Source organism: Phycomyces blakesleeanus (genome assembly GCF_001638985.1).
Source record: "Phycomyces blakesleeanus NRRL 1555(-) unplaced genomic scaffold PHYBLscaffold_12, whole genome shotgun sequence".
Lineage (NCBI taxonomy): Eukaryota > Fungi > Mucoromycota > Mucoromycetes > Mucorales > Phycomycetaceae > Phycomyces > Phycomyces blakesleeanus.
Window position 1 is genome coordinate 1,311,027 of NW_017265145.1, and position 23,332 is coordinate 1,334,358.

A 23,332-nucleotide genomic window follows, 5' to 3' on the forward strand; every position below is an offset into this window, starting at 1 on the left:
TTGGGACTACACACATTTATATAATTAATCATACATTAATTATCCCAAGATCACGTTGCTCTGATTAAGGCTCAGATAGGATCGATTACCTGACCCCAGTCATATAATTTTCCCAATCCAAAACAATATAAATAGCAGTAGTAGTTCAGTGTAGGAACCTGGTCAAACTTTGATACAAAATCTTTCTCAATAAACAAAACCTACACAAGTTCTCACGAATCTTCGTTCCTAATTTCAAATCTTGAATTCTTCCTCTTAAAAACTTCTTCAACTTCAACCACCACAACATTTTTTTTCGTGAACTACTATGAACCCCTCTGCTGAGAACTACCCCGCCGCCATCATCCCTGCTCATGATGAGGATGCCATGTCCGTCATGACTGAGGAGGACCTCATCGCCAGTCTGAGTGACAACATCTCCTTTGCCAGCTCCACCCCTGGACAATTTGTGGCTCCCTCTCCCCTTCGTCCCTTGGTAGCGAATGCTGCTACAACAGTCTTGTCTTTGTCAGAGAAACTTAGACTAGAACTTCAACAGCATGTAGAGGCTGTCAGCGCTGCTCACGCTATGAACGATGAGCAAGCAGCTGAATTAGCCCTTAATAAGGTCAGACGCGTCAAAGAAATGATAGATATAGAAATAGCATGCAGTCAGTACCTTTCGCCTTCTGTGAAAGTTGTAGAGAAGAGCAGTCGCACTGGAGGGTTGACTCTTAATAGAAGAGATCTTCCTAAGTTCCAGTTGGCAGACGATGTGATTAGATCCTTCCCGAATGAAGAGGTCTTTCACTCAGTAGACCACTTCCTTCGCACCTTCCAAAAGGTTATTGAGTCGTCCCTTCAGGACATTGAACTAGTTTGGAAGAGATTTTTACCGCTCTGCTTGCCTCATAGTGACGATGGATGGGTAGAGATGGATTTGAAGAAGTGTGTAGATTGGAATGCGGCCAAGATCTGCTTTACAGCAAGACATGGATCGCGCTTGGTGACATCCCGTTCGGTAAAAGAGGTATTTACCATGGTAATGCTTCCTTCTGAGTCGATTGGAGATTACTCCAAGAAGTTCCTTCAGGCTGTGTATGATGCCGGCCTCCCCAAAAACGATGCTCGTGTTGCCGACCGCTTCCTCGCTTCCTTGACTAGGCAAGTACAGACACTCTTGCGGCTCACCATGACCAGATTGGACTTCAATGGCGAGACCAAAAGAGATTGGACTGTGGAGCAGTTGACGCAGATTGGCAGAGACATCCTTGGCGACGACAATCGCATGTATGCCGAAGCTACCCAGCTCATTCCTGGTGCCAACATGCACACTGAGAGGAGAATGGAGAAGAAGAGAATGGAGGCGTATCCTCGCAAGAAGGTGCACTCCAGCAACAACCAGCAGCACCGAATCAGTAAGCCGGAGCGTTCCTTCTTCTGCTCGCACCATGGTAAGAATACTACACATGAGTCGAGCAAATGCTTCACCCTGGCCAACAACAAGGCCAAAGTAGCTGCCCCCACCAAGCGCAACCCCTGCAGGCGGTGTGGAGAAAACTACTTCCGTGGCCACGTCTGTAAGGACAGTGAGCCAGTCCTGATGGTCTCGCAGGTCCCTGCCAAGGAGAAGTCTGAGCAAGTGCTCAAGGCGATCCAAGACAGTGTCGACTTGGAACTCGAAGACATGTCTTTCGACTGTAAGTACCTACTTGACAAAATTGAGAGAAGGGTTAAAGCCAATGATGCATTTAATCTAACCACTCCTATTATTGTAGAGAACCACAAACTACTTGGAATGATTGACACTGGCAGTGCACGCACTTTCATTAGTTTACAATGTTTGAATGAAAATTTAAATATAAATAAAATAAATTCATCAAATGGTTCCTTCACTTTCTTGTCAAAGAATAGTGGTACTAAGCGATTGGGAAAAACTGATCCTTTAAATTTTAAATATGTGAATGGAATTACGTTTAAGCATGCACCCGAGGTGTTAGAGTTTAATACAGGATTTAATTTTGATATTCTTCTTGGAAGAGATATCTTAACAAAAATGAACATCGGATTGATTAATGTTGCATACGATATCGAAGGAGAATATATTCATTCAGATAACGCTAAAGACTATGCCGCTGTGTATGAGAATCTAAATATCGATAAAGAGAAAAAGTTTGAACCGGATAATTCGCCAGCTGGTACGGAAATACAGCGAGCAGAATTTATTCAGTCAATTCAGGCCTCACTGGATGAAAATAAGAAAATCCCAGTCGAGTCCTCTTGTCCTTTATCAGAATCTCTAATTAGATTACCCACAAAAGAAGGCGCCACAGCTTATAGACGTCAATATCCTATTCCCCATGCTCTACGACCAACACTTGATAAACAAGTAAAAGAATGGCTTGAGACAGGCACGATTGTCAAGTCCAAGACCAATACTTCCTTCAACAGTCCTATGTTGCTTGTGCCTAAAAGAAACAAAGCTGGAGAGATTGTGAGTCACCGAGTTTGTCTAGATGTGCGATTATTGAATCAGATCCTACCTCCCACATTCAACTATCCAATTCCTAAAATCCAAACGATATTCCAGAATTTGAGTGGAAAGAAATTTTTCACCACATTGGATTTATCGAATGCCTACCATCGTTTCAAAGTTGCACCTGAAGATGTTCATAAATTAACATTCACTCATTTAGATGGGCAACAATATAGCTTCATTAAAGGCTGCTTTGGCTTGAAGATGCTTACATCACAATTTCAACATGTCATGGCAACTTTGTTTGATAAAATTGACTGTGTGCAGAATTTTGTTGATGATTGTATTGTGGCTAGCGAAACATTTGAGCAGCATGTTAAGGATGTAAAAATAGTGATTGATAGATTGACATCGGCGAAGTTGATTCTAAACTCTGATAAATGTGTCTGGTTTCAACATTCAGTGCGATTGCTTGGTTTTGTCGTCAATGAGACAGGCACCAAGGTTGATAAGCGAAAGTTGACAAACGTTGATAAATGGCCTATTCCTAAAACTGCGAAACAAATTCAGCAATTTATGGGTTTGATTAATTACTTCAGAGACTATATTCCCATGATCTCGAAGGTGGCTGAACCTATTTCACGATTAAGTCATGCCAACAATGTAGCTGAGCTATGGACAGATGAGCAGACAAGAAGCTTTAAAGCATTAAAGGACATACTGCATCAGGATTTAATTCTTCATTACGCAGATATGTCACGTGAAATGTATGTGGCCACAGATGCTTCCCTTTATGGAGTAGCCTGCCTGCTTTTTCAGCGCGACGATCAAGGGCGTGATAAGTATATTAGTTTTGTGTCAACTTCCCTGAGCCCATCCCAACGGCGATGGAGCACCACCAAAAGAGAATTGTATGCAGTCGTTTTGGCGCTTGATAAATTCCGTCCATTTCTATGGGGCCGACAGTTCACCATTTTTACTGATCATAAAGCACTCACTTATCTTCACACACAAAAAATTGCTAATCCCATGATAATTGGCTGGATTGAGACACTTCTTGACTTTGATTTTAAGGTGGTCCATATTCCTGGTTTGTTGAATAAACTACCAGACTTGTTGAGTCGCTTGTATCCTCCAGAGGATAGTTACAAGCTGGTGGAGGATGATGGATTGAGAAAAATCAGAACAAAACACTTGCAATCTAAAGATAGAGTTATTATTCGTAAGAAAAAGTACAGTAAGGACAAAGTGCTAAATGTACTTGCTACACAACTCATCGAAAATGTATCAGAGACTTCCGACTATATGTCGCCTCCTGAAGAAAAGCGAAATGGCTTGTTAAAAGAAGCACATTCGTTTGGTCACTTTGGTAGTCAAGCTATGGTGAATGATCTTCACTCTCAAGGATTACATTGGACTAATATATATGAAGAAGCAAAGGAGATTATTCGTTCTTGCTCTGAATGTCAGAAGCACAACATCAGCAAAAGAGGATATCACCCATTGACCAATGTTGTAGCTTTCCGACCATTTGATCATGTTGCAATTGACTTATGCGGTGAATTCCCAGTATCAGAGGATGGTCACACGTATATGCTAGTGTTAGTTAGTTGATGTTTGTTCCAAGTATATCATCTTGAGACCATTACCAAACAAAAACTCGACAACAATAGCTAAGGCATTGATAAAAATATTTGGAGATTATGGTTTTCCCAAAGTAATGCAAAGTGACAATGGGTTGGAATTTAGAAATTCTTTAATGGCAAGCCTATCGAAAGAGCTTGGTATTGATCGAAGATATTCAACGGCATATCATCCACAAGGAAATGGTATTGCTGAAGCCAGTGTGAAAGTTGCAGAGAATACTGTACGGAAAATGATGAGAGCGAACAGCAATGACTGGTGTCACTATTTACCAACTGTTCAGCTATGCATAAACAGACATATTCCTCAAAAGACACTGAGTGCACCCTTTTCACTAATGTATGCTCGCAGAGTTAATGTACCTGATGAGTATGGTGATAAAGCAAAATTCTCTCTTCCCAAAAACACGGTAACAATTGATGAATTGGAGAAGCAGATTGAATATATGGATAAAATAATATTCCCTGCCATAAACGAAAGAGTCTTGCGGATCAACGAAGAGTTAAAAAAGAAATACGATCACAAGAACATCTTAATAGACATCCCCAAAGGAACACACGTAATGGTCAGATTACCACATCGTCCAAATAAATTGGCACCAATCTATGAAGGTCCTTATACAGTGGTTCGAAGAAATAAAGGAGGATCGTATGAACTAAAGGATGAGCAAGGAGAATTGTTGCACCGAAATTACACACCCTCAGAACTCAAGATGGTTACCATCGATGAATCTACAATTGAGAATGAGCTCTACGAAGTTGAAGACATTCGCGATCATCGTGGTGCTGCTGGTGAAAGAGAATATCTGGTAAAATGGGTTGGTTATGGTGAACGGGCAAACACATGGCAAATGGCTAACGATTTTACCAATCCCACAATAATACAAAAGTATTGGAAGAAGGTCAGAGAAATCGAACGTTTAGAGAATGAGAGAGCCACGGAATTAGTGAATAAGAGTGCAGCCTCATTAAAGAAAACAGTTCAAATTCCAAGACATGATGGTAAAATAAAAAGGAATCGCATTGAAGAGTACAATGGAAGTAAGCTTCCTACCGCACTGAGTAGAGAAGAAAGAATGTCCAAAAGAAGAGCAACAAAAAAATTGATAAAATAAACACGTAATCCACGGAGCTGAGTTTACAGTGCAGATCTCTTGAAGTATAAAAAAAAAAAAAAATTATGAGCGTAATTGACCCAAATGAAATTGAGCAATTCGACAAATTAATAAATAGTTAAGATGAGATGTTTTGCCGAATCAACAAAAGGTATTGTTGAATCTGGTGGAGGATAATGTTGTAAATGAGTATTGACTACTGCTGTAATTGAGAATAAGTCTGAAGGAAATAATATAAGGCCTCAGCTATTCCAATCAAAGGTGTCTACCGATTACTTTATTATTTAACACACAGGTTTAGCATGCATGATAGTGATTATATTTCATATGATGATATCACCATAATATGGGATACATCAGTGAATTATTATAAGCATAATTATAACTCATAAACACATTTACTTTCGATGTTAATACTTCATTGGGACTACACACATTTATATAATTAATCATACATTAATTATCCCAAGATCACGTTGCTCTGATTAAGGCTCAGATAGGATCGATTACCTGACCCCAGTCATATAATTTTCCCAATCCAAAACAATATAAATAGCAGTAGTAGTTCAGTGTAGGAACCTGGTCAAACTTTGATACAAAATCTTTCTCAATAAACAAAACCTACACAAGTTCTCACGAATCTTCGTTCCTAATTTCAAATCTTGAATTCTTCCTCTTAAAAACTTCTTCAACTTCAACCACCACAACAATCTTATTTATTTTTGTCCGTTATTATCATTATTCTTCATTCATATACATGGTCCTTGTTCTTTGGAGTGTTGTCTATCGATTTTGATATATTTTGTTTCTCTGTTTTCTCTTTTCTGTCTTTCTCAGAATTTGTTGTTGTCACAATTTCCATTTTAATCTTCTCCCTATTTTTTCTACCTGTCTGTCACCAATTCTTACCTGTCAAATTACCTATTCTTTTCTATTCTTATTGTATTCTTTTTTCTTGTATTTCATAATTCATATTACATTTATTTGCCAAGTGATATTATTACAATTCACAACAAACAAACACATCACATGTCAGTTTTAGACATGAGATGTTATAAAAATAGTCAGCATTTAACAAAATTTTGGTTGTCTGGCAGTGCAGTGACATTGCAGAATTCTTTATAATTCTAGAAAGAATATATTCTATTATTATTCTTTTTTATTTTCCAACAGCGGCCAACACTGGAAAAAAGTAGAAAAATACTGACGTGTATATATGGGCAAATGGTACTGGAATAACATTATATATCATAGTTGATATTTTTTCCCACTACATTTTAAGGTCATCTAGCACTATATGTGCGAGACTTACAAACACTACAGTATATGTAAATGGAGGGTTCTGCAAGTAAGGTTTGGTAGCACTTTTGATATACTTATTATGCTTAATAAATAAATAAAAATATTTAAAACTACAGATTTATCTTAGTATTCTTGACACAGGACAGGAAAGATCAAAGATGGATTATATCATGTATATTGCTCTAATGGTTTATCTGTACTACATCTCATCTTTACTGACCATCTTTACTGACCACCTATACTAACAGTTCTTTAAAATCTCTAATCATCAACAACAAAAAATACGTCTTTAAAATTATGAACCAGTTATATATTCTTTATTTATTTTGTTTCCCGTTCTTATTAGGTTGGTAATAGTTTATACTTTTATTTTTATTGGAAAGAATAGAATGTTTCTAGGTTTCAAATCTAATAAAACTATTCTATATCCCCAGCTACTTCTTGCTTGGCCAGTTTGTTATATTTGAGATAAAAAATTTTCTACAAAAAACAAATACCTGAATAAAATGAGGTGCTTGTTAACTTTTTTAGGGGTAAAAGCAGTACTCTTTGAGAATAGATAAAACATCAGTGATAGGAGTGCGTACATGTTTTATACTGCAACTTTTATACACTAATTAATACTTACATTGGAAGTACCCAGTACAAATAGACAAAGAAATAAAACATTTACAGTAAAGCATGAGATTATGATTTCTTTGACTATAAAACAATAGGAAAGAATTAATTTTTGTGAATTGCATAATAGAATAATTGATTTACATACCAAAGGCAAAGGATTTCTTTGCAGCCCAAAATATAATATGTAAAGTGATAATATCGTCTCTAGTAGAGGATATATATTAATATATAGTATAAATAGTATTATTGTATGTATAGAAGCAAATAAAAGGCTTATCATTGCAGGCTGGTAGCACGGGATGGAGGTTCTTGAGGCATGTCACTTTTGTAAGAGAGATGTTCATCTATAATAGAAATATATTTAATGAGATAAATATTAAAAAGAAATAGATTAAAATAAAATAAACTATTACCGTATCAATATCCATGTTTGATTGTAGAGAGTATTTTTGGCAATGTGGTCTATATTAAAGAAAGAAAAAAGTCAGAATGATTGTATGGAATGATGACATAAAATATATCTACTAACCCTGACTAATCTGGATGACTTTTTTGAAGATGACACATCAGAATGAGATGAAGAGTAAGTTTCTATGACATTAAAATATATAGTTATTTTTTAGTTATATATAAAGAATTATATATTTCTTTTAAAACAAAGAAAGTGCCTTACCAGAGAACCTTGCAAGTGTAAAGAGTGAAGAAAGAGAAACAGAGAGAATACCTATGACAGACAAAAAAATTAATTCTTTTGTTCTTTGTAAAGAAGTATTTTGAACCAAAAACAATCTTATCAGAAAAAATTGCAAATATAACAAGAATTGAAAAGAGAGAGAAAAGAGGGAAATAACAAAAAATAAATAAAAAAGTAAAAAAAAAAATCTTAAAAAAAAAGAAAAAAGTGTGTTTAAAACAAAAGACTAAAATGGTTTTATCAAGTCCCAAAGCAATATGAAAACCGATTTACATCTCAGTTATTACAAGAAGTATTAATAGAGATCCATATATCAAATATATTTTGAATATATATATTAACTATACCTTTCATATAATATACTTTCCCTTGCTCTTACTCTCTTGCTACTTACTACATTTATACTCCCAAATCAACACACTTGTTCTAATAATTCAAATATGTAAACTTGATACGATTTATTTTTAATTTAACTTAAATAAATTTAATTGTAGAGTGATAGCAATAATAATAATATAATCTGAAACTAATCATTATAATCTTTCATTTTATTATATTCCATAGACAATGACTAACACAAGATGTAAACGTGCAATTGCCCTTCGTTCTGTTGAGATTACCAATCAGCAGCTTATGGAAATACTTTCTACTGTAAGAGTGGATATGTCTACCATAAAAGAACAGATCAGCAATGCTGAGCAAACTCTGACCAGCATGTATGGCCGAATTGGTGCTCTTGCCACCACCAGCACCAACACCATCAGTGCCATAGATAGTTTGGCCAGAGTTCCCCTTGCTGCTCCTGTGAGAGTTGAACTCACTATTGCTGCACCTGTTGTCATCTCCAACCATGAGTCTACCTGTGAAAAATCTAATGCAGTTTATATGAGTAACATATTATAAAATATTTTATCAATTCATTTTCTCATAATTTATTTATCAGGCACATATTCACAACCTTATGTGAAAACCCAAGATTAGCTTGAGAACGCCAGAAAATATCCTGGCCAACAACGTCAAGCCCAGATGGGATACAAATGTTGCTTTCAACAAATCTCCCAACAGGGAGATAGCCGAGCAACTTCTTTCTAACCTTGAGTACAGGTTTGGTTCCTCTAGTATGAGATGGAGTGACCTCCAAAAAAGGTTGCATACCAACTTCACTAGTAGAACCCGTCGTGAGAGAATGTCTGATGATGAGATAGCAGAAACAAATGCTCTTACACAAAGAGCAGCCCGTGCAGATAATGTGAGTATTATGCTAATATATATAGTTTGTAGTTGAAAATTAAAATTAAAAGTAACAAATTAACAAAACTTATTAATAGAATGAGTGTCACTATGTACTGATATACAAAGACAATAAGGAGGCCATTGATCTTTTAATGCTCAGAGACTGTGCCAACACTCTCCAAAAAGCAGTAATGTCAGATGGAGAGTCTGCCGATGAAATGGACAAGGATGGCATAAAACATGTCATTTATATTGTACAACCAGACTGGAGAAGCAATGAGATAGATTAATTTAAAGTAATACTTTTGTATTTGTGTATTATTATATTGAGTGAATTATTAACAAATATATTTCAATGCAACTGTTTCATTGCACTTGTTGACACTTATACTGTCCAGGCCATGGGGTCAAGTACAAATCAAAGGATCTGTAGAATCACTGCTAGTGGGTCTAACTCAGCAGTCCCAGATAATGTTAGCCCCAATTTTTCTCAGTGGGCTCTTAGAGACAGGCTCGAAATAAAAAAAAATGTTTCTCTCTTTTTATCTACATATTACTTTTTACATACATAATAAGGGTGGACAATAAGAATTTTTTAAAAAATTCACTTCTTCTTTAAGTAAATGTATTTGTTAAAAAAATAAAACTCAGAAATTTGGAATTTTTTAAAAGGATCCACTTTTTTGTGAGTTTTTTTTTAAAAAAAAGATTTTTTTTACCAAAAAGAGATGAAGAAGTTCAAGGCATTGCATCTCATAATTTTTTTTCAAAAATTTGCTAAAGATAACTGTGGTGATACACTATGCATATTCTAATTGTCAATTAATTAAGTACATAACTATAACGTAGTTACTCTGGAAGAGGCTTAGTATAGATTATATTTGATAGTCATATTGATACACAATTTTATATTTAATCAACAAACAATTCAGTTTGGCAGATTTTTGGTTATCTTTTATTTAATAAAATAACAAGTAAAATTGACTCTCGTGTTTTTAATTTATTTTACCACAATAACCATTTTTTTACTACTTTTTCATTCTTTTTGACTTTTTTTTCTGCAATGTTATTGGATTAGAAGAAATTAAAAAATGGAATTTTTTTGAGAAAAATTCCTATTGTCCACCCTTAATACTATTAATATATATAGGGAATTTGTTCTGTTTTTTTTTGTATAAGAAAAGGAAAGTCAAGTGGGAGTTTTTTTATTTTAAGTATAAAGCTTTTTTGGCAAAGCAATTACTAGAATCTTACTAACATTTCTACTTGTAGTAATCCTGGCTGTAGCAATCTCTAAAAGAATGTGGTGCACAGGTACAATGCAATGACAACTATTGGAGGAGAAGGTGGGGAGACAAAACTCAAGACCGTCATCCTCACGCGATCTATCAGAGGAAGTATTAAACCACTTGATATATGTGAATACATGTTGATGATCATGAACCATGCGAGTCAGGTGGAGATTGTTGTTAGAAGGGTGTGTAAAGGAGTGTGTGAAGAGATACTGTATTTGTTCAGCATAGGCTAGAGTATTTCTACCATCACTATCAACAAATATTATGTGAACAAGAGAACCACAACCAGCTGAACCGTTTTTATCACGGTACTGTTTACCAAGTATGTTAATAAACTTCAACTTTGTGATTTCATTGTCAACAAAGGAGTTTGTGAGCATGACATATTGGTAACTGACACGTTTAGGAAGATCATAGAATGTTTTATAGTGCTGAAGCAGATGGGCATAGTCGGTTTCATCCATCAGTGATGATTTTTTTAGCTGAAGAAGAAAAGTCAAAGGAGGGAGAGGTTCGTTACCCTTTGGAGGAAGATGTGGGTTGGACAATGCAAGTAAGAATGATTGCAATCGGAATGGATGGGAGGAGAGGGTAATGACTGTGGTGGTAGGTATGACTTTCGGAGAAAGCTTTGAGAAAATGTTGAAAAAGAGGACATAGCTAGAACTTTTCAGAACAGCATTGACATAGTCATCCTTGAATGCGTTTTGAATAAAACTTCTCATATATGTTGCCTCAAAACTATCTTTTTCATTTGTCTTGATATGCTTCAACAGGCCATTATATCTCTCAAATCCAAAGAGCCAGTAACCATACACAGGTCCAAAATCACGAATGGTCTCGCAAAGATGGAGGTGCAGGTGTATGTTGCAGGTGAGGATGGTGGGAGTGTAGAGTTTGGTAGCCTTTTTGCAAAACATTTCCAGATAGTCATGGGCGCTTTTCACTTTATCAAATGCGATGCTTGGCTTGATAAGATAGCAGCATGCACGGACGAAATTCATTCAGTTGTTGTACATTTCAAATAGTAGAACACTATGAAGCAAAACAAAATAATATACCAGTACCCAGGATTTCCAGTCGTCAGCTTTCATATAAGGAAAGCCTTTTCCAATCTTCGATATCAGCTTTGTATAATCCCTTGGAAGGACCATTGTCTCTGCAATTTTTTCCATGGTAGCAAACTCTTTGGCTCCAATTGTTTTCTTATCGACCCACTGGTCCATCATTCTCTTTGGCGTCCCCAGAAATAAACTATGCATGGGATCAATGATCGTTCCACGTACTAGATCAAAGTATCCAAGGCGTTGCAACTGCAACCATTTAACACCATATTCGACCTCCAGCTGGTGCCTTTCTGAGGGTGTACTTGTACTCTTCCACTCCTCAGCATGCAACCTGTTCCCTACACCACTACAAATAATCCAAAGAGAGTAATCGAATCTACTGAAGTCCACCTGATTTGTGTTGGGCAATCTGAGAAACTGGGTTGTATACTTGTAGCATGCACATGTACTATTGTGGGCTGTAAATCCACTTGTTTTCCTAGCAGCAGAGATGTCACGCAACCATCAGCAAGGCAGTACAGACATTAGCACCAGAAGGACACTCATAGGTTGGGACTCGCATTCCAATATACAACTGTTTTATCTTGTCTACCATAAGCTTGAGATAGTTATCTATCTCCTCGCATCTTGGCTCCTTGGGACCAGGCATCAGACCAACCAGAATTGTGTTCTCAGGCTTGAACTGTAACTCTCAGGCCAGATTATTTACAACTAAGTAAATTGCACCAGAAGAGTAACTAACTCCATTGAACAGCTGGAACCAGTCTATGTTGAGTATCAACATCAATGAGTGAGGACAAGCAACGAACAAGATGCCACTTGCATCCTTCAGCTTTTTCCACATTGCTTTATTATATATGTCGCACATAGTATTGACAATCTTAAGCTCTGTGTTCCAGTGACAGATTTGCTCTTCAAAACCAGGACGAAGGAAAAGAACAGACAAAGCTTGCTTGAGGGACTGGTACAAGTATGCTTGCTTTAATACCAGTGCATTTGAAGTTGCCTCTTTCATCAACTCACAACCACAAGGAGAGTGTGCACCAACATTTGTGAAAACACAATGGGGAGGTACAGACATGTTTTCTTCATAGATGCAATGGCAGTTTGGACATGACACAAATTGCTTAATGTCTTTGGTGATAGACAAAAAGGTAGTCATTTTATGTAGCCCAGCCAGACTTTTGGGAAGTTAGAAATCTTGTCCATAAATCTTCAAGAGCTCGTTGATGAACTCAATCAAGACAACAGAACTCTTATTGACCACATAACGAGATGCAAACAATACTGTGAAAATAGCAATAAATCTGTGCACTGGATTCTCGAGCATACCAGAAGCAGCAAAAGGGTCTTTTTTTTAAAAAAAATTAACACATATTTTTTTTTAGTTTTTTTTTATATATTTAAAACTGACCTTCATTGTTAAACTCTTCAACATAAATCTTGGCAGTGTCTTCTTTGCTATTGTCATTACTGTCATTGTCATCGGTCATATTAGACTCATTACCATTGTAGTTATTACCAACAAAGACGTCATTATCAAATATCGAGACAGTATCCAAAATAGGTGAGTTGGCCTGACCATCTATTGCTTCCACAGAATCGGATTGATATGTTGGGATTAGTACAAATATGGAATATAATAGTTTATTATTAGTTTTTCTTCTGCTTTTCAAATAAAAAATGTCTTACTTTCAGTATCTACTCCCATGCTTCTCTTTTCAGCTATGTTTTTTAAAATAATAAAAAATAAAAATAAAAGCGATTATTACTTAGTAGACAGATAACAGCACTAAATAAATTATACAACTCTTGAATATCTCAGTACCTTCAAATCTAACTCTTTTATTATGACGCTGAACAGTATATCTCAATACTTGGGAAACTCCTTGATCATTATTATTGCATCTGGTGCAGTGGCAATCAGTGTTGTACATTTGAATAGAAGGAAACATAGTGTATGTATTTTGAATTATAAAATAAAAAAGGAAACAAGAGTGTTACAAATATTTGATTTGATACGGTTTTATAGTAAACCAAAATATATTTTTTATTTTTTATTTTTTTTTATTTAAGTCAATAGAATACATCAAAACTACATCCCAAGTTGATGAAAAACAACTGCTATGAAAAAAAATCATGACATATCCACTATGATCCGACTATCTAGACAATATGTTAATTGTTCTTATTTTTCCAGTGAGAACCAAGACCAGAACCACCAGGACTACCAGGACCAGAACCACTGAAGCCAGAACTAGACCCACCAAAACTGGGGCCAGCAGAGAGACAGATATCCACCAAGTGGATCTTTATGGTCTTGAACTCCTCAATGAGCTCGGAGAGAGCATCCTCAACGAAGGAGTTCTTGGATGCAGAGCCTTGGGCAGAGAAGGGAACAAACTCAGAGACCAAGCAAGCAGCAGACCAACAATATTTTTCTTCAACCGCCTCCACCTTGAAAGCTTGATGGACCAACTCATCCCAGAAACAGGGCAGACTAGTCTTCTCTACCTGGTAGGCAATCTCCGGGCAGAGAGCTCACAGCAGAATGCGAATCTTCTGGGTCTCATTGGACAAGGCAATCAGACCAAAGAGCTACTAGAGGTTGAGGGCCACCTCACTGACACCCTGACCAGGACCTTGCCGCGTTTCTTCAATCTCTGTCCACCAGACGCCCTCCATCTGCTTAGAGGCAAATTGTTTTTTGAATTCAGTGGAGAACATGTCCCAGGTAGCAACCTTGGTCTTGTGTATAGCCCACCATTTGGCCGTCATGCCACGGAAATGGGTGACAGCCACCAAGATGGTCTCCTTGTTGGTCATCCCAACACTTTTCTTCAGACGGTTCATGTGCAGGATCCAGGAGAGTGATTTGCTGCTCGGGCCACTAACAAAGATCTTGGGAGCTGAGAGATATTTAGATATATTTGTTAATCTATGTTTCTGAGAAACAGGGGAACCGGGGATGAAGGCATTTTTTACAGCACGGTGTTGAGTAAGTTGAATGTTGAATAGATAGATAGAAAATTCCTTGGCACAACCTCCAATTTGACATATAATGTGTTAGGTTTATTATAGATTGTAACAGATCACTTGGCAAATAAAATACAATGATTATTAAATAGAACAGAAGACAACTACAGTAAAAGGCGGCAAGCAGCAATAGTTGACAGGTAAGAAAAGAGAGAACAACTGATAGAATCATTATTAAAAGCAAGAGAGAGAGAGATGTATAAAAAGAGAACAGCAAAACAGAAAAGTAATAACCAACGAGGAGACCAAAACCAACAAACAATCTTTCTAAAACCAAAGAACTGATATGTTATGTCGCAAGATAGTATAAACCACAAAGAGAAGAAAACAAGAAAAAGATACTGAATTAGATAATTTTATTGAGTTGAATTTGCTTCTCTTTTTATAGTCGACAAGATTTAGAATTGATAATAGAAGTTTGGAAAAAATAAAGATAGTAAAAATAGAATGATGAATAATCAATATGGCAAGAATAAAATATATGAATAAAGATATGGTAAAAATATAATAATAAAAGTACTGATATTGCACGGAGATATTGGCAAGATGAATTGTGTGCATTGTAGAAGAGGAATGTTACTAGCATGGGTGACCATAATTTCGAATGAATACAATGTGAATGAATATGTTAACAAGGGAAAAGGAAAAAGTATTGTGTGTAGAAGGAACAGGGAATGGAAACAAAATTTTTTCTGTGCATAGAAAAATTCTCCTCTTACCACTGATGGCACAGCACCACATCAACAAACCATTAACGTCAGCCTCTCATAACCAGGATGACACGTCACGACAAACCACTGGAAAAGCCCACCGAGCAGATTGACCTTCTGGTACTGGACATCACAACATGGCCAACAGCCAGACCTGCCCACAACACACGTGACAGTATTGACGCGTGATATATTTGTTTGTTGTGAATTGTAACAGTATCACTTGGCAAATAAATGTAAGGTAAATTACGAAATACAAGAAGAAGAATACAGCAAGAATCAAAAGAAATAGATAATTTGACAGGTAAGAATTGGTGACAGACAGGTAGAAAAAATAGAGAGAAGATAAAAATGGAAATTGTGACAACTACAAAGTTTGAGAAAAACAGAAAAGAGAAAACAGAGAAACGAAATATATTAAGATCGACAGACAACTCTCCAAAGAACAAGAACACTGTGTATGAATGAAGAATAATGCTAATAACGGACAAAATAAAATAAGATCAAGGATAGAATGATGATTTTTTTTGATTGAAAAGGTTGTTCTTTTTATAAACAAAAATGTTTAGTTAAAATAATTTTTTGAGGGAAAGAAAAGAAAGTCAAGTAAAACATTTTACTATATGTAACTGGTATTGATAGTAGAAGTGGAATAGAAAAATATAAAGAGGATAATATAAAAGTATAGTAACACTATGATAAGAAAAGTTGTTACTATTTGGGTCACTTTAGGGATATTTTTTCGTTTAGACCCCTGTTTTGACCTTTTACTTTTATGGAGCAAAATGTATCTCTGCTCTCTTAAGAATGTAGAGTTTTATTCACATATCAATAAACTTTTTGATAGGTTATAGTCGTTTTTTTATTGGTACTTATATATGAGAGCATTTTTAGACTTCACTTTTATTAGGCATTATGCTTCATCCAAAGTATATGTTTTTAATTTATTGGTCATTTAACTAACCCTATTTATACAATTGGCTCTTATTTATATATATTTCTGTTTATCCATAGTTTTATTTGGGTCATAAACATATTTGTATCAAAAAATTTTATAAAAAAGAATTTTATTAATTGCCATAACAAAAACAGTTTATCATATATAAATTTTACTGGCTAGATATTATTTTATTTATTACATACTTCTTTGATAAAATATACTATTCTATAGTATGTATCAGATATAATTACAAGCTACTGTTGTCTTTTATGGTTTCTCTATAATTGACTAGATTTAACAAAAATAACTAGTGCTTACAACATCTGATAAAGTCTATCCCACTTTGATTAAATAGGCACATGTGTTTGGTATACAGTGAGAGGCAAAAAGAATTGCCTTTTTTAAGATCCCAATTGTTTTTCAAAATATATATATTTTTCATGCTTAAAGAAAAGAAGCAAATACAGCACTTACAGCTCCCAAACTACTTTACACTAAGGCGGAGAAAATGGTAACATGTTACCACTTTGGTAACATAACTGCCATTTTTTACTTAATAAAAAATGGCAGTTATGACTCTGTATAAGGCCAAAACAGGCACTGTTACCATTTTTTACTATGTAAAAAATGACAGTTATTTATTATGTAAAAAGCCAAAACAGGCACTGTTACCATTTTTTCAAAAAAAAATCAAGCATCCTTCCTTTCTTCTATTACATTCTTTCTTTTGTTCTATTGCTTTCAATTCTAGCACAATCTCTTGTTTTTCCTTTGAAGCTTTAACAGAATGGTCTGTTTTTTATTATACAGTATTGAATTGGGTTTAATTGAATTGAATCTTTATTTCATTGCATATTTTATTAAATGAAAATAATAATAATAGTAATAATGAAAAAACAATTCCATCGGCCACTCGCAATAAAAAATGGTTCTGTTTAGCTACTGCAAAACGTATGCAGTAAAACACTACTATTCAAATTGTATTTCATATACTTTGAGTATTCTAATATATCTTAGATAGCACTTATTATTTTTTACTGATTTCTACAAATATACCAATATTAGAGAAAAAACTTAAAATAAATAAATAGATATAATATTATTATAATGCTTACCTTTATATAATATACTTACTTGTTCAGTAAAATAAGCATTTACTCTAAGAATATATATATTAAAGAATGTATTAATATGTGAGATCTATATATAAGAAAAGCAATAAAACATAAGCACTATAGAAAGTCATTATCATAGAAGAAGAAAAACTTGAGCAAAGATTCAAGTCATGTAACATGAAGCTAATTTGAATCTGATTCATACAACCGGAATGAGCATCGTGTTAGAAAGCTCAAAGTGTTTATTCTACTCAATATACTTACATATAATAGAACGAATCCCAAGTATAATATATCAGTACAAAAATATTACTATTAATTTTTTTCTCAAAAAAAAAGGCTATATACTATTTCCTTTTAAATTTGAATGTAACAGAATTGTAGATGCTGTACATTAGCTTCAAATTCTTGTAATCACAACATTAGCAATCATATGAAAGAGGTCAATAAATTGTTTATATGAAAGAAAAAAGGAATAAAAAACATAAAAAGAAAAATGGCGAGATAAGAAAAAAAATGCATTAAAGACAGACTAAAAAAATCAAACTCGGCCAATCACAGCAGCCAAACTATGATCTTTGGCTTCTTTTGTGAGCAGGCTCGACACTTGCTGTGAGTGGAGAAGACCTACATAAAAGAGTAAGAAGTTTATATTAGTTTTGTATTAACAGCACATGAGAAAAAGCAGCAATGGTAACTTACAGCACATCTGCCATTATGGGCGACTCAACATCACCAGTTTCTGACATATCAAGAGAAGAAAGCAAAGAATCACTTATGTCTTGCTGTGTCTATAGCATAATAAAAGGAAACGATGTTAATTAAAGTTTACAATATATAGCTTTGTTAATTGATAAACTTATTTTGTTCTTCTCTGCCATTCTTCTCTTGTGCATCTGGTTGTCGCTCTTGAAGCTTTCCCGAAGAAGGCTTCTTGCACACCACATTCTTTTACATTGGTGGATGTGCAATCCACCATTCTTTGCCAACCTCTCCAAATGTATCATATAATATTCCCTGTTTTTCTCTGGGATATTCTTCCATTCTTTTGAGGCCACAGGATAGCCTTTGTCAATGATATCATGCTTTACCATATGGTCTAATGTTTTGAGATACAGTCTTTTTACTATCAAATCATAGTCTGAAAGAGGGACTGATGGGGGCAAAGGCTGCCCTTGTGAAACTTCTTTGCAGCGTGCCTTCCAGTCCTGTTCGTAAAGAATCTGAAGCAACAGATTGTATTTTTGTGCTTCGTTTTTTCCTTTGAACTTGCCGCCAGTATTGATTACTCACTTACCGAGCTGATCAGGGTACTCTGTGAGCTGGGCTCTTTTTACAGACTTGGCAATGTGCTCAAGAGCTACAAAAAATGTATCACAATATTAATAAAGTGAATAAACATCTAAGCACAGAATATATATGACTTACAACTCTGCTCAATAATGCTTTGTTGCATTGTAGTTAGATCTTCTGCACTGACTGCTGGCGCAAATTGATTGCTGAATTGCACTATAGAAAATAATGTGCAAGGATTTCCAAAAAAAACTGCACATCTGCAAAATCTTTGCACATATTTAAAACTCCTGTTAGCCTTTCTAAATTTAGAGTAATTTAAACCCTTTTTAGAAGCTCTGTGCTGGTAATCATAATTTTTTTGGTTGTTTAACTCAGACAGCCATTTTAAATGAGAAAAGAAAGAGGACTGTTATTTTTTGTTTGCAAGTTTGATTAAAGTCAAGAACACAGCCAATCAATTAGATATACTATAAATTTGGTTTTTCTGGTGCTGAAAAATTTTAAATCAAATGGTAATAGCAACAGATTTTGCTATTGTTTTGGGTGATTTTTTTTAAAGAAATTAAATGTTTATATATGTATTAAAAGAATAGGGAAAAAAAACAAAGAAAAAAAAACCTATTGGTTGTATTTTGGGGAAGACCAGATAATGTGCCAAATGGCCTCGTTGTTTGGGTTGTGGACGAGGCCAGCAATCCCCTTGATAGACTTCACATCCACCACCTTCACCACACCAGGTGCCAGGCTATCCCACGCAGGGAAAAGATCCTGGTTCACACATTGAACATCAGAAAGACAGTCGATGGTCGCAAAGAGTCTGGTCACTCTGTTGACAGTTTGGGAGAAGAATTTAAGAATAAATCCCTACCTTTCAAAAATATAAATGAGTTATGATTAATAAAATTTAATAATATAGAATACAACTAGTGCTACTTACTCCCTGGCATCGTCGAGCACAGCAAGATTGTTTGCTCAACCATGCCTGTTGTCAACAGAGGACCGGACTCTATAGACCACCAAGTCTTTCCACATCTTGTTGGCGCAAACCACTTCATCGTTTTCCTCAAAGGAAACAATGCCTTCTCTTGCCCAGAAAGGCACCAAACTGCGGATCAAGTCCTGGCACTCTATGCCAATGGCGGCAGCCAACTCAGCCAGAGAGCTTCCAGTTGGCCTGGACCAAAGTTGAGGACCAGCAACATCGTTACTTGCAACTTCGAAGTTGCTGGTCCTTCTGTCATTTGTGACACAAATGACAGGTTGGCAACCAAGACAGTGATTGATTTCTGCCTTTCTGAGCAAGAGATTCTCCATGTTCTTTCCTGGTTTCTTTCTCGACTTGATTGCCACGCTGTAGACACCAATTGTCCTTTTGATTGGCCTACAACTGTATGCCTGAAGAGGGCCCATCTCCCACATCATATAGTCAAAATGAACCAGCATATGCTGGTTTATCACAAAAACTGTAGGCTTCAGCCTCTTTTCTTTGATCTCACAATGGAGGGAGGCATGCCAGTGACCAATGGCCCTATAAAGATGATTGAAACACTGATCAGCATATATCCGATTGACTTACTCCTCTGCTTCTTGGATATTGGCAGCAGTGATCCTCCACTGCTGGGCAATTCTGCATGCAGTAACAATTTTCATTACTGCTGCTTTCGTACGATCAAAAACGAAATGATTGATGACAATTGTTGGAACAACAAACAAGAGGAAGTCTATCCAATCAACAGTCTTCCTCTTGCCGTTTAATTCCTTTAAGGATCTCCACATTCCTGTGAAATTGGCTGGTATATTGGCCCTGGATGCGCAAATTGCTATGTTGATATCTTCCAGACTGACATCCAGGGCAAATGGGTATCTGTGGTGTTTCAACCGGTCTTGCAAGTGAATGCCATGTGCATTTCTTCCACTGTCATTGATTGTGGGGCAGAATTTTCCTCCAAGTGCAACGTAGAGCTGCTGGCCTGTACCATGACCTAGAAGGTGCATCTCATCCAGTCCGAAGAAAGCAGTACTGGTCATTGTGGGCAAGTCCTTGAAGATGTTGGGCCCTTTGATGCCATACATCTAAAACGGTATCAATATTTATTTTGTTTAACAGTTTACAACTTACGCCTCCAATGGACTGGTGCAAACTCTCTTCTGTTCTCAACAGTGACAGTCCGTCTCTTTCCACAATACAAGTTGTGCTTGAATCTCTTGCACCATACGAGATGCAAGCTCTTTATCCGTGATGGGCATTGTGATGTGCCAGGTTCATCAAGTCAGAGACGGCTGAAGTATTTTCAGTCGCCATGACAAGATGAACCTTGGCAATCACCAGTCCAGAATCAGTCTGAAACTGCAGGTCATTTGCCCCCAAGTTTCTCAGGTCATCAAGAACTAGCTCCAAAAACGAAGCAATATCTTTTGGATGGTTAGGTCCTGGTATGATAGCCAACTGCATCATGTTACCTGTCTTGTATCTAAGTAGTTCGTATTAGTAACTTTATCTAAATTAATTTTTTTTAAATACCTTTCTTTAGGATAGATATTCAGATTAATAACATAAATAACAGAGGATGACATTTTGGCATTTTTAAATGGGTTGAACTGGTCAACAAACATGGACACCTAAATGTCATCCTGACCAACCACTCCACAATCAAGTAACCGTCCAACTACGTCTCCATCGAAGATGTCTTCACATATATCTTCACATCTGCCAGCCAAACACCTTGTACCATAGGTCATCTTGGCCCATTCCTCAGGGTGGGCGAGTTTGAACCACAGTTGCTCTAAGAGAGGCACGATCTGAAAGGTCTGTGCAGGCTTTACACTCACTCTCTCCACTTTGTATCTGTCCTCACCGCAATGAGGACATGTCTCATCCTTGTCAATGAAGTCTCCTTCTTCTACTGTTGAGAACCAGCAGCATCCATTTATGCACATATCGTATGCAATGGACTTCACTGGGTACTTCTCCTTCAACAAGGTATTTACCCTGTAGTATGACAGAAGTGAATCCACTTTAGCTAAAATGGTGGTAAGTGCATGTGATATAAAAAGAGTATACTAATTATAAACTTACTGAATCTAAGTTCTGCCATGTACTTGTTGACAATTTTTATGCATTTATCATAGTCTTCATGAGAGATGTTGTTCTCAAAAAACATGGAAAACAATTCCAGACTGACAGCCTGTGCACGACTGTTGGACACGTGTGTGGGAACAAAATGTTCATAATCAGTGACATGGTCTACTGGAGCATTGTACACTCTGTAAGGGTTACGGACACGCAAATATCCATAGTCATTGTCTGATATATTTAGGGTTTTACAGTTAGATACAATTATATTTAATACTAATGTTTTTTAGTTGTTTATTTCTTACCAGATATATAGTCGATGTTTTCATTGATTTCCTTAACAGACTTGACTTGAACATCATTGGTGTCCATACTCTCTGCTTCATTGTGATTGCTATTGCCTGCAGCCAAGAACTTGTCAAAGTCCATAGGGGCAGTAGTAGCAACCTTGTTCCTGTTGTTGGATTTTTCACAGGCTTGGGCAATAATACAGTCTTCAATCCGATTTGAGCATTTAACAAAAAACGAATCATCAAGCATATAACCACTTGTTCTGGTCTCAGAGGCATTGTTAAGTAAATCTTTGATATTCATTTTGGTTTATGTTTGTATGTTAAAAGAAGTAGGGGTGTAAGGTTGCGAAAAATGTTTACGAGATGAGAATATTTTTGTATTATATTGGCACATTGGTAGTGAAAATAACAAGTGCGCTAATTGTCTTAAAAATGTTTTTCAAAGGGATTTTGATTGTTTGTTTTTAAATTAATTTTTACTCATTTTTCTTCAAGTCACTTCGCCCCTTTCATTTTATTCTCCAAGTATATTTTTTACCATAGCAACACACAAAATTACACAAATACTTGAATGTCTGGCATACTTAGAAGATTCTAATGCTTCACTAAGAACTAAAGTTGCTTTATTGGAAGATAGGCTCGAATTCTTGACCAACAATTGCGAGACAGAACTAGCTCTGTCAACTAGAGACAATGCTCAGACTATGATGATGTTATTGCCTGCAACTGGGAACTGTGACATCAAACGCCCTTCACCCCATGGGAAGCCAGAAGGTTGGAATCAGTCAACAAAATGCTTCAAGGGGGTGTTGGCCACACACTTTACTGGAGGCGACCTCGACAATGCTGAATTGATGTATAAGTCAGTGGGCAAGCTTGCTTGAGAGCTAGTCCACTACTCATTTTTCAAGTATAGTGGCAGAAATATTGCTATACCATCATGGGTTAGTCTGGCAGATGACCAAAAGACAATAATGAGCAGCAGCCTCGAAGAGAATGCAGCCCTGAAAAACATTGCTCTTCACAGATTCAAAAATTCTTGGGGAGCATTGCTCATACTCTCTCATAAGTAGAGAACTGCCAAATATCATAGAAGATCTTATTAACAAGTAAGGTACTTATAAAGTCATTTATATGTTTAATCACAACTAATAAAAATCAACTGTTTTGTTTTGTTTTGTTTATTAGAGTAGGTAATACTAACTTTTATATTTTTAATCTATAGAAACCTAATAAAAATATCATTTTAAAAAATAACTTTATGAAATACAATATAATTTGTTTATTGCCCTGTATACTTCTTCTATTATTTTGTAAGTTTTTTTTGTGGTTGTTTTTTGTAGTTTTTTTTAAAAAAAAATATTTCAGAGATCAAAAATAAAAAATAAAAATAAAAACAAATTCGCCCATGACGTATTACATATTTTTGACCAATGAGTGAATA

General features: G+C 35.9%; 11 protein-coding genes across 11 annotated transcripts; 6 read left to right on the forward strand and 5 right to left on the reverse strand.

Moving 5' to 3' along the window:
* Window positions 1–1,251: 1,251 nt before the first annotated feature.
* Window positions 1,252–1,873, forward strand: PHYBLDRAFT_159085 (hypothetical protein; the record flags this gene model as incomplete). Its single annotated transcript, XM_018433911.1, has 2 exons — window positions 1,252–1,683; window positions 1,758–1,873. A coding segment is annotated over exon 1 (416 nt), but the record flags the coding sequence as incomplete, so codon positions are not given.
* Window positions 1,874–4,304: 2,431 nt separating this feature from the next.
* Window positions 4,305–5,177, forward strand: PHYBLDRAFT_159086 (hypothetical protein). Its single transcript, XM_018433912.1, has 3 exons — window positions 4,305–4,363; window positions 4,462–4,904; window positions 4,967–5,177. Exons 1-3 carry the CDS (start codon window positions 4,351–4,353, stop codon window positions 5,027–5,029), a joined length of 519 nt encoding a protein of 172 aa, XP_018291112.1. The 5' UTR covers window positions 4,305–4,350; the 3' UTR covers window positions 5,030–5,177.
* A 1,333-nt stretch (window positions 5,178–6,510) lies between these two features.
* On the forward strand, window positions 6,511–9,353 carry PHYBLDRAFT_71593 (hypothetical protein; the record flags this gene model as incomplete). The annotated part of the gene is made up of 9 exons (XM_018442512.1): window positions 6,511–6,561; window positions 6,632–6,703; window positions 7,395–7,463; window positions 7,695–7,719; window positions 7,798–7,826; window positions 8,395–8,719; window positions 8,774–8,793; window positions 8,852–9,079; window positions 9,159–9,353. The coding sequence occupies 9 exons, from the start codon at window positions 6,511–6,513 to the stop codon at window positions 9,351–9,353; spliced, it is 1,014 nt and encodes a 337-aa protein (XP_018291113.1).
* Window positions 9,354–10,814: 1,461 nt separating this feature from the next.
* On the reverse strand, window positions 10,815–12,506 carry PHYBLDRAFT_71592 (hypothetical protein; the record flags this gene model as incomplete). Its single annotated transcript, XM_018442511.1, has 5 exons — window positions 10,815–10,840; window positions 10,879–11,326; window positions 11,420–11,883; window positions 11,945–12,107; window positions 12,135–12,506. The coding sequence occupies 5 exons, from the start codon at window positions 12,504–12,506 to the stop codon at window positions 10,815–10,817; spliced, it is 1,473 nt and encodes a 490-aa protein (XP_018291114.1).
* A 111-nt stretch (window positions 12,507–12,617) lies between these two features.
* On the reverse strand, window positions 12,618–13,380 carry PHYBLDRAFT_146386 (hypothetical protein; the record flags this gene model as incomplete). Its single annotated transcript, XM_018431636.1, has 4 exons — window positions 12,618–12,775; window positions 12,840–13,010; window positions 13,118–13,150; window positions 13,254–13,380. 4 exons carry the CDS (start codon window positions 13,378–13,380, stop codon window positions 12,618–12,620), a joined length of 489 nt encoding a protein of 162 aa, XP_018291115.1.
* Window positions 13,381–13,600: 220 nt separating this feature from the next.
* PHYBLDRAFT_169332 (hypothetical protein) lies at window positions 13,601–14,299 on the forward strand (the record flags this gene model as incomplete). Its single annotated transcript, XM_018436049.1, has 1 exon — window positions 13,601–14,299. The coding sequence occupies one exon, from the start codon at window positions 13,601–13,603 to the stop codon at window positions 14,297–14,299; it is 699 nt and encodes a 232-aa protein (XP_018291116.1).
* A 3,496-nt stretch (window positions 14,300–17,795) lies between these two features.
* PHYBLDRAFT_146388 (hypothetical protein) lies at window positions 17,796–18,682 on the reverse strand (the record flags this gene model as incomplete). Its single annotated transcript, XM_018431637.1, has 5 exons — window positions 17,796–17,853; window positions 17,929–17,968; window positions 18,086–18,487; window positions 18,524–18,586; window positions 18,655–18,682. 5 exons carry the CDS (start codon window positions 18,680–18,682, stop codon window positions 17,796–17,798), a joined length of 591 nt encoding a protein of 196 aa, XP_018291117.1.
* A 349-nt stretch (window positions 18,683–19,031) lies between these two features.
* On the forward strand, window positions 19,032–19,416 carry PHYBLDRAFT_169334 (hypothetical protein; the record flags this gene model as incomplete). Its single annotated transcript, XM_018436050.1, has 2 exons — window positions 19,032–19,034; window positions 19,111–19,416. The coding sequence occupies 2 exons, from the start codon at window positions 19,032–19,034 to the stop codon at window positions 19,414–19,416; spliced, it is 309 nt and encodes a 102-aa protein (XP_018291118.1).
* A 78-nt stretch (window positions 19,417–19,494) lies between these two features.
* On the reverse strand, window positions 19,495–20,550 carry PHYBLDRAFT_169335 (hypothetical protein; the record flags this gene model as incomplete). The annotated part of the gene is made up of 2 exons (XM_018436051.1): window positions 19,495–20,050; window positions 20,099–20,550. The coding sequence occupies 2 exons, from the start codon at window positions 20,548–20,550 to the stop codon at window positions 19,495–19,497; spliced, it is 1,008 nt and encodes a 335-aa protein (XP_018291119.1).
* Window positions 20,551–20,752: 202 nt separating this feature from the next.
* On the reverse strand, window positions 20,753–22,189 carry PHYBLDRAFT_169336 (hypothetical protein; the record flags this gene model as incomplete). The annotated part of the gene is made up of 5 exons (XM_018436052.1): window positions 20,753–20,993; window positions 21,044–21,141; window positions 21,163–21,542; window positions 21,599–21,826; window positions 21,901–22,189. 5 exons carry the CDS (start codon window positions 22,187–22,189, stop codon window positions 20,753–20,755), a joined length of 1,236 nt encoding a protein of 411 aa, XP_018291120.1.
* Window positions 22,190–22,592: 403 nt separating this feature from the next.
* On the forward strand, window positions 22,593–22,961 carry PHYBLDRAFT_74140 (hypothetical protein; the record flags this gene model as incomplete). Its single annotated transcript, XM_018442987.1, has 2 exons — window positions 22,593–22,744; window positions 22,805–22,961. 2 exons carry the CDS (start codon window positions 22,593–22,595, stop codon window positions 22,959–22,961), a joined length of 309 nt encoding a protein of 102 aa, XP_018291121.1.
* Between the last annotated feature and the right edge of the window lie 371 nt (window positions 22,962–23,332).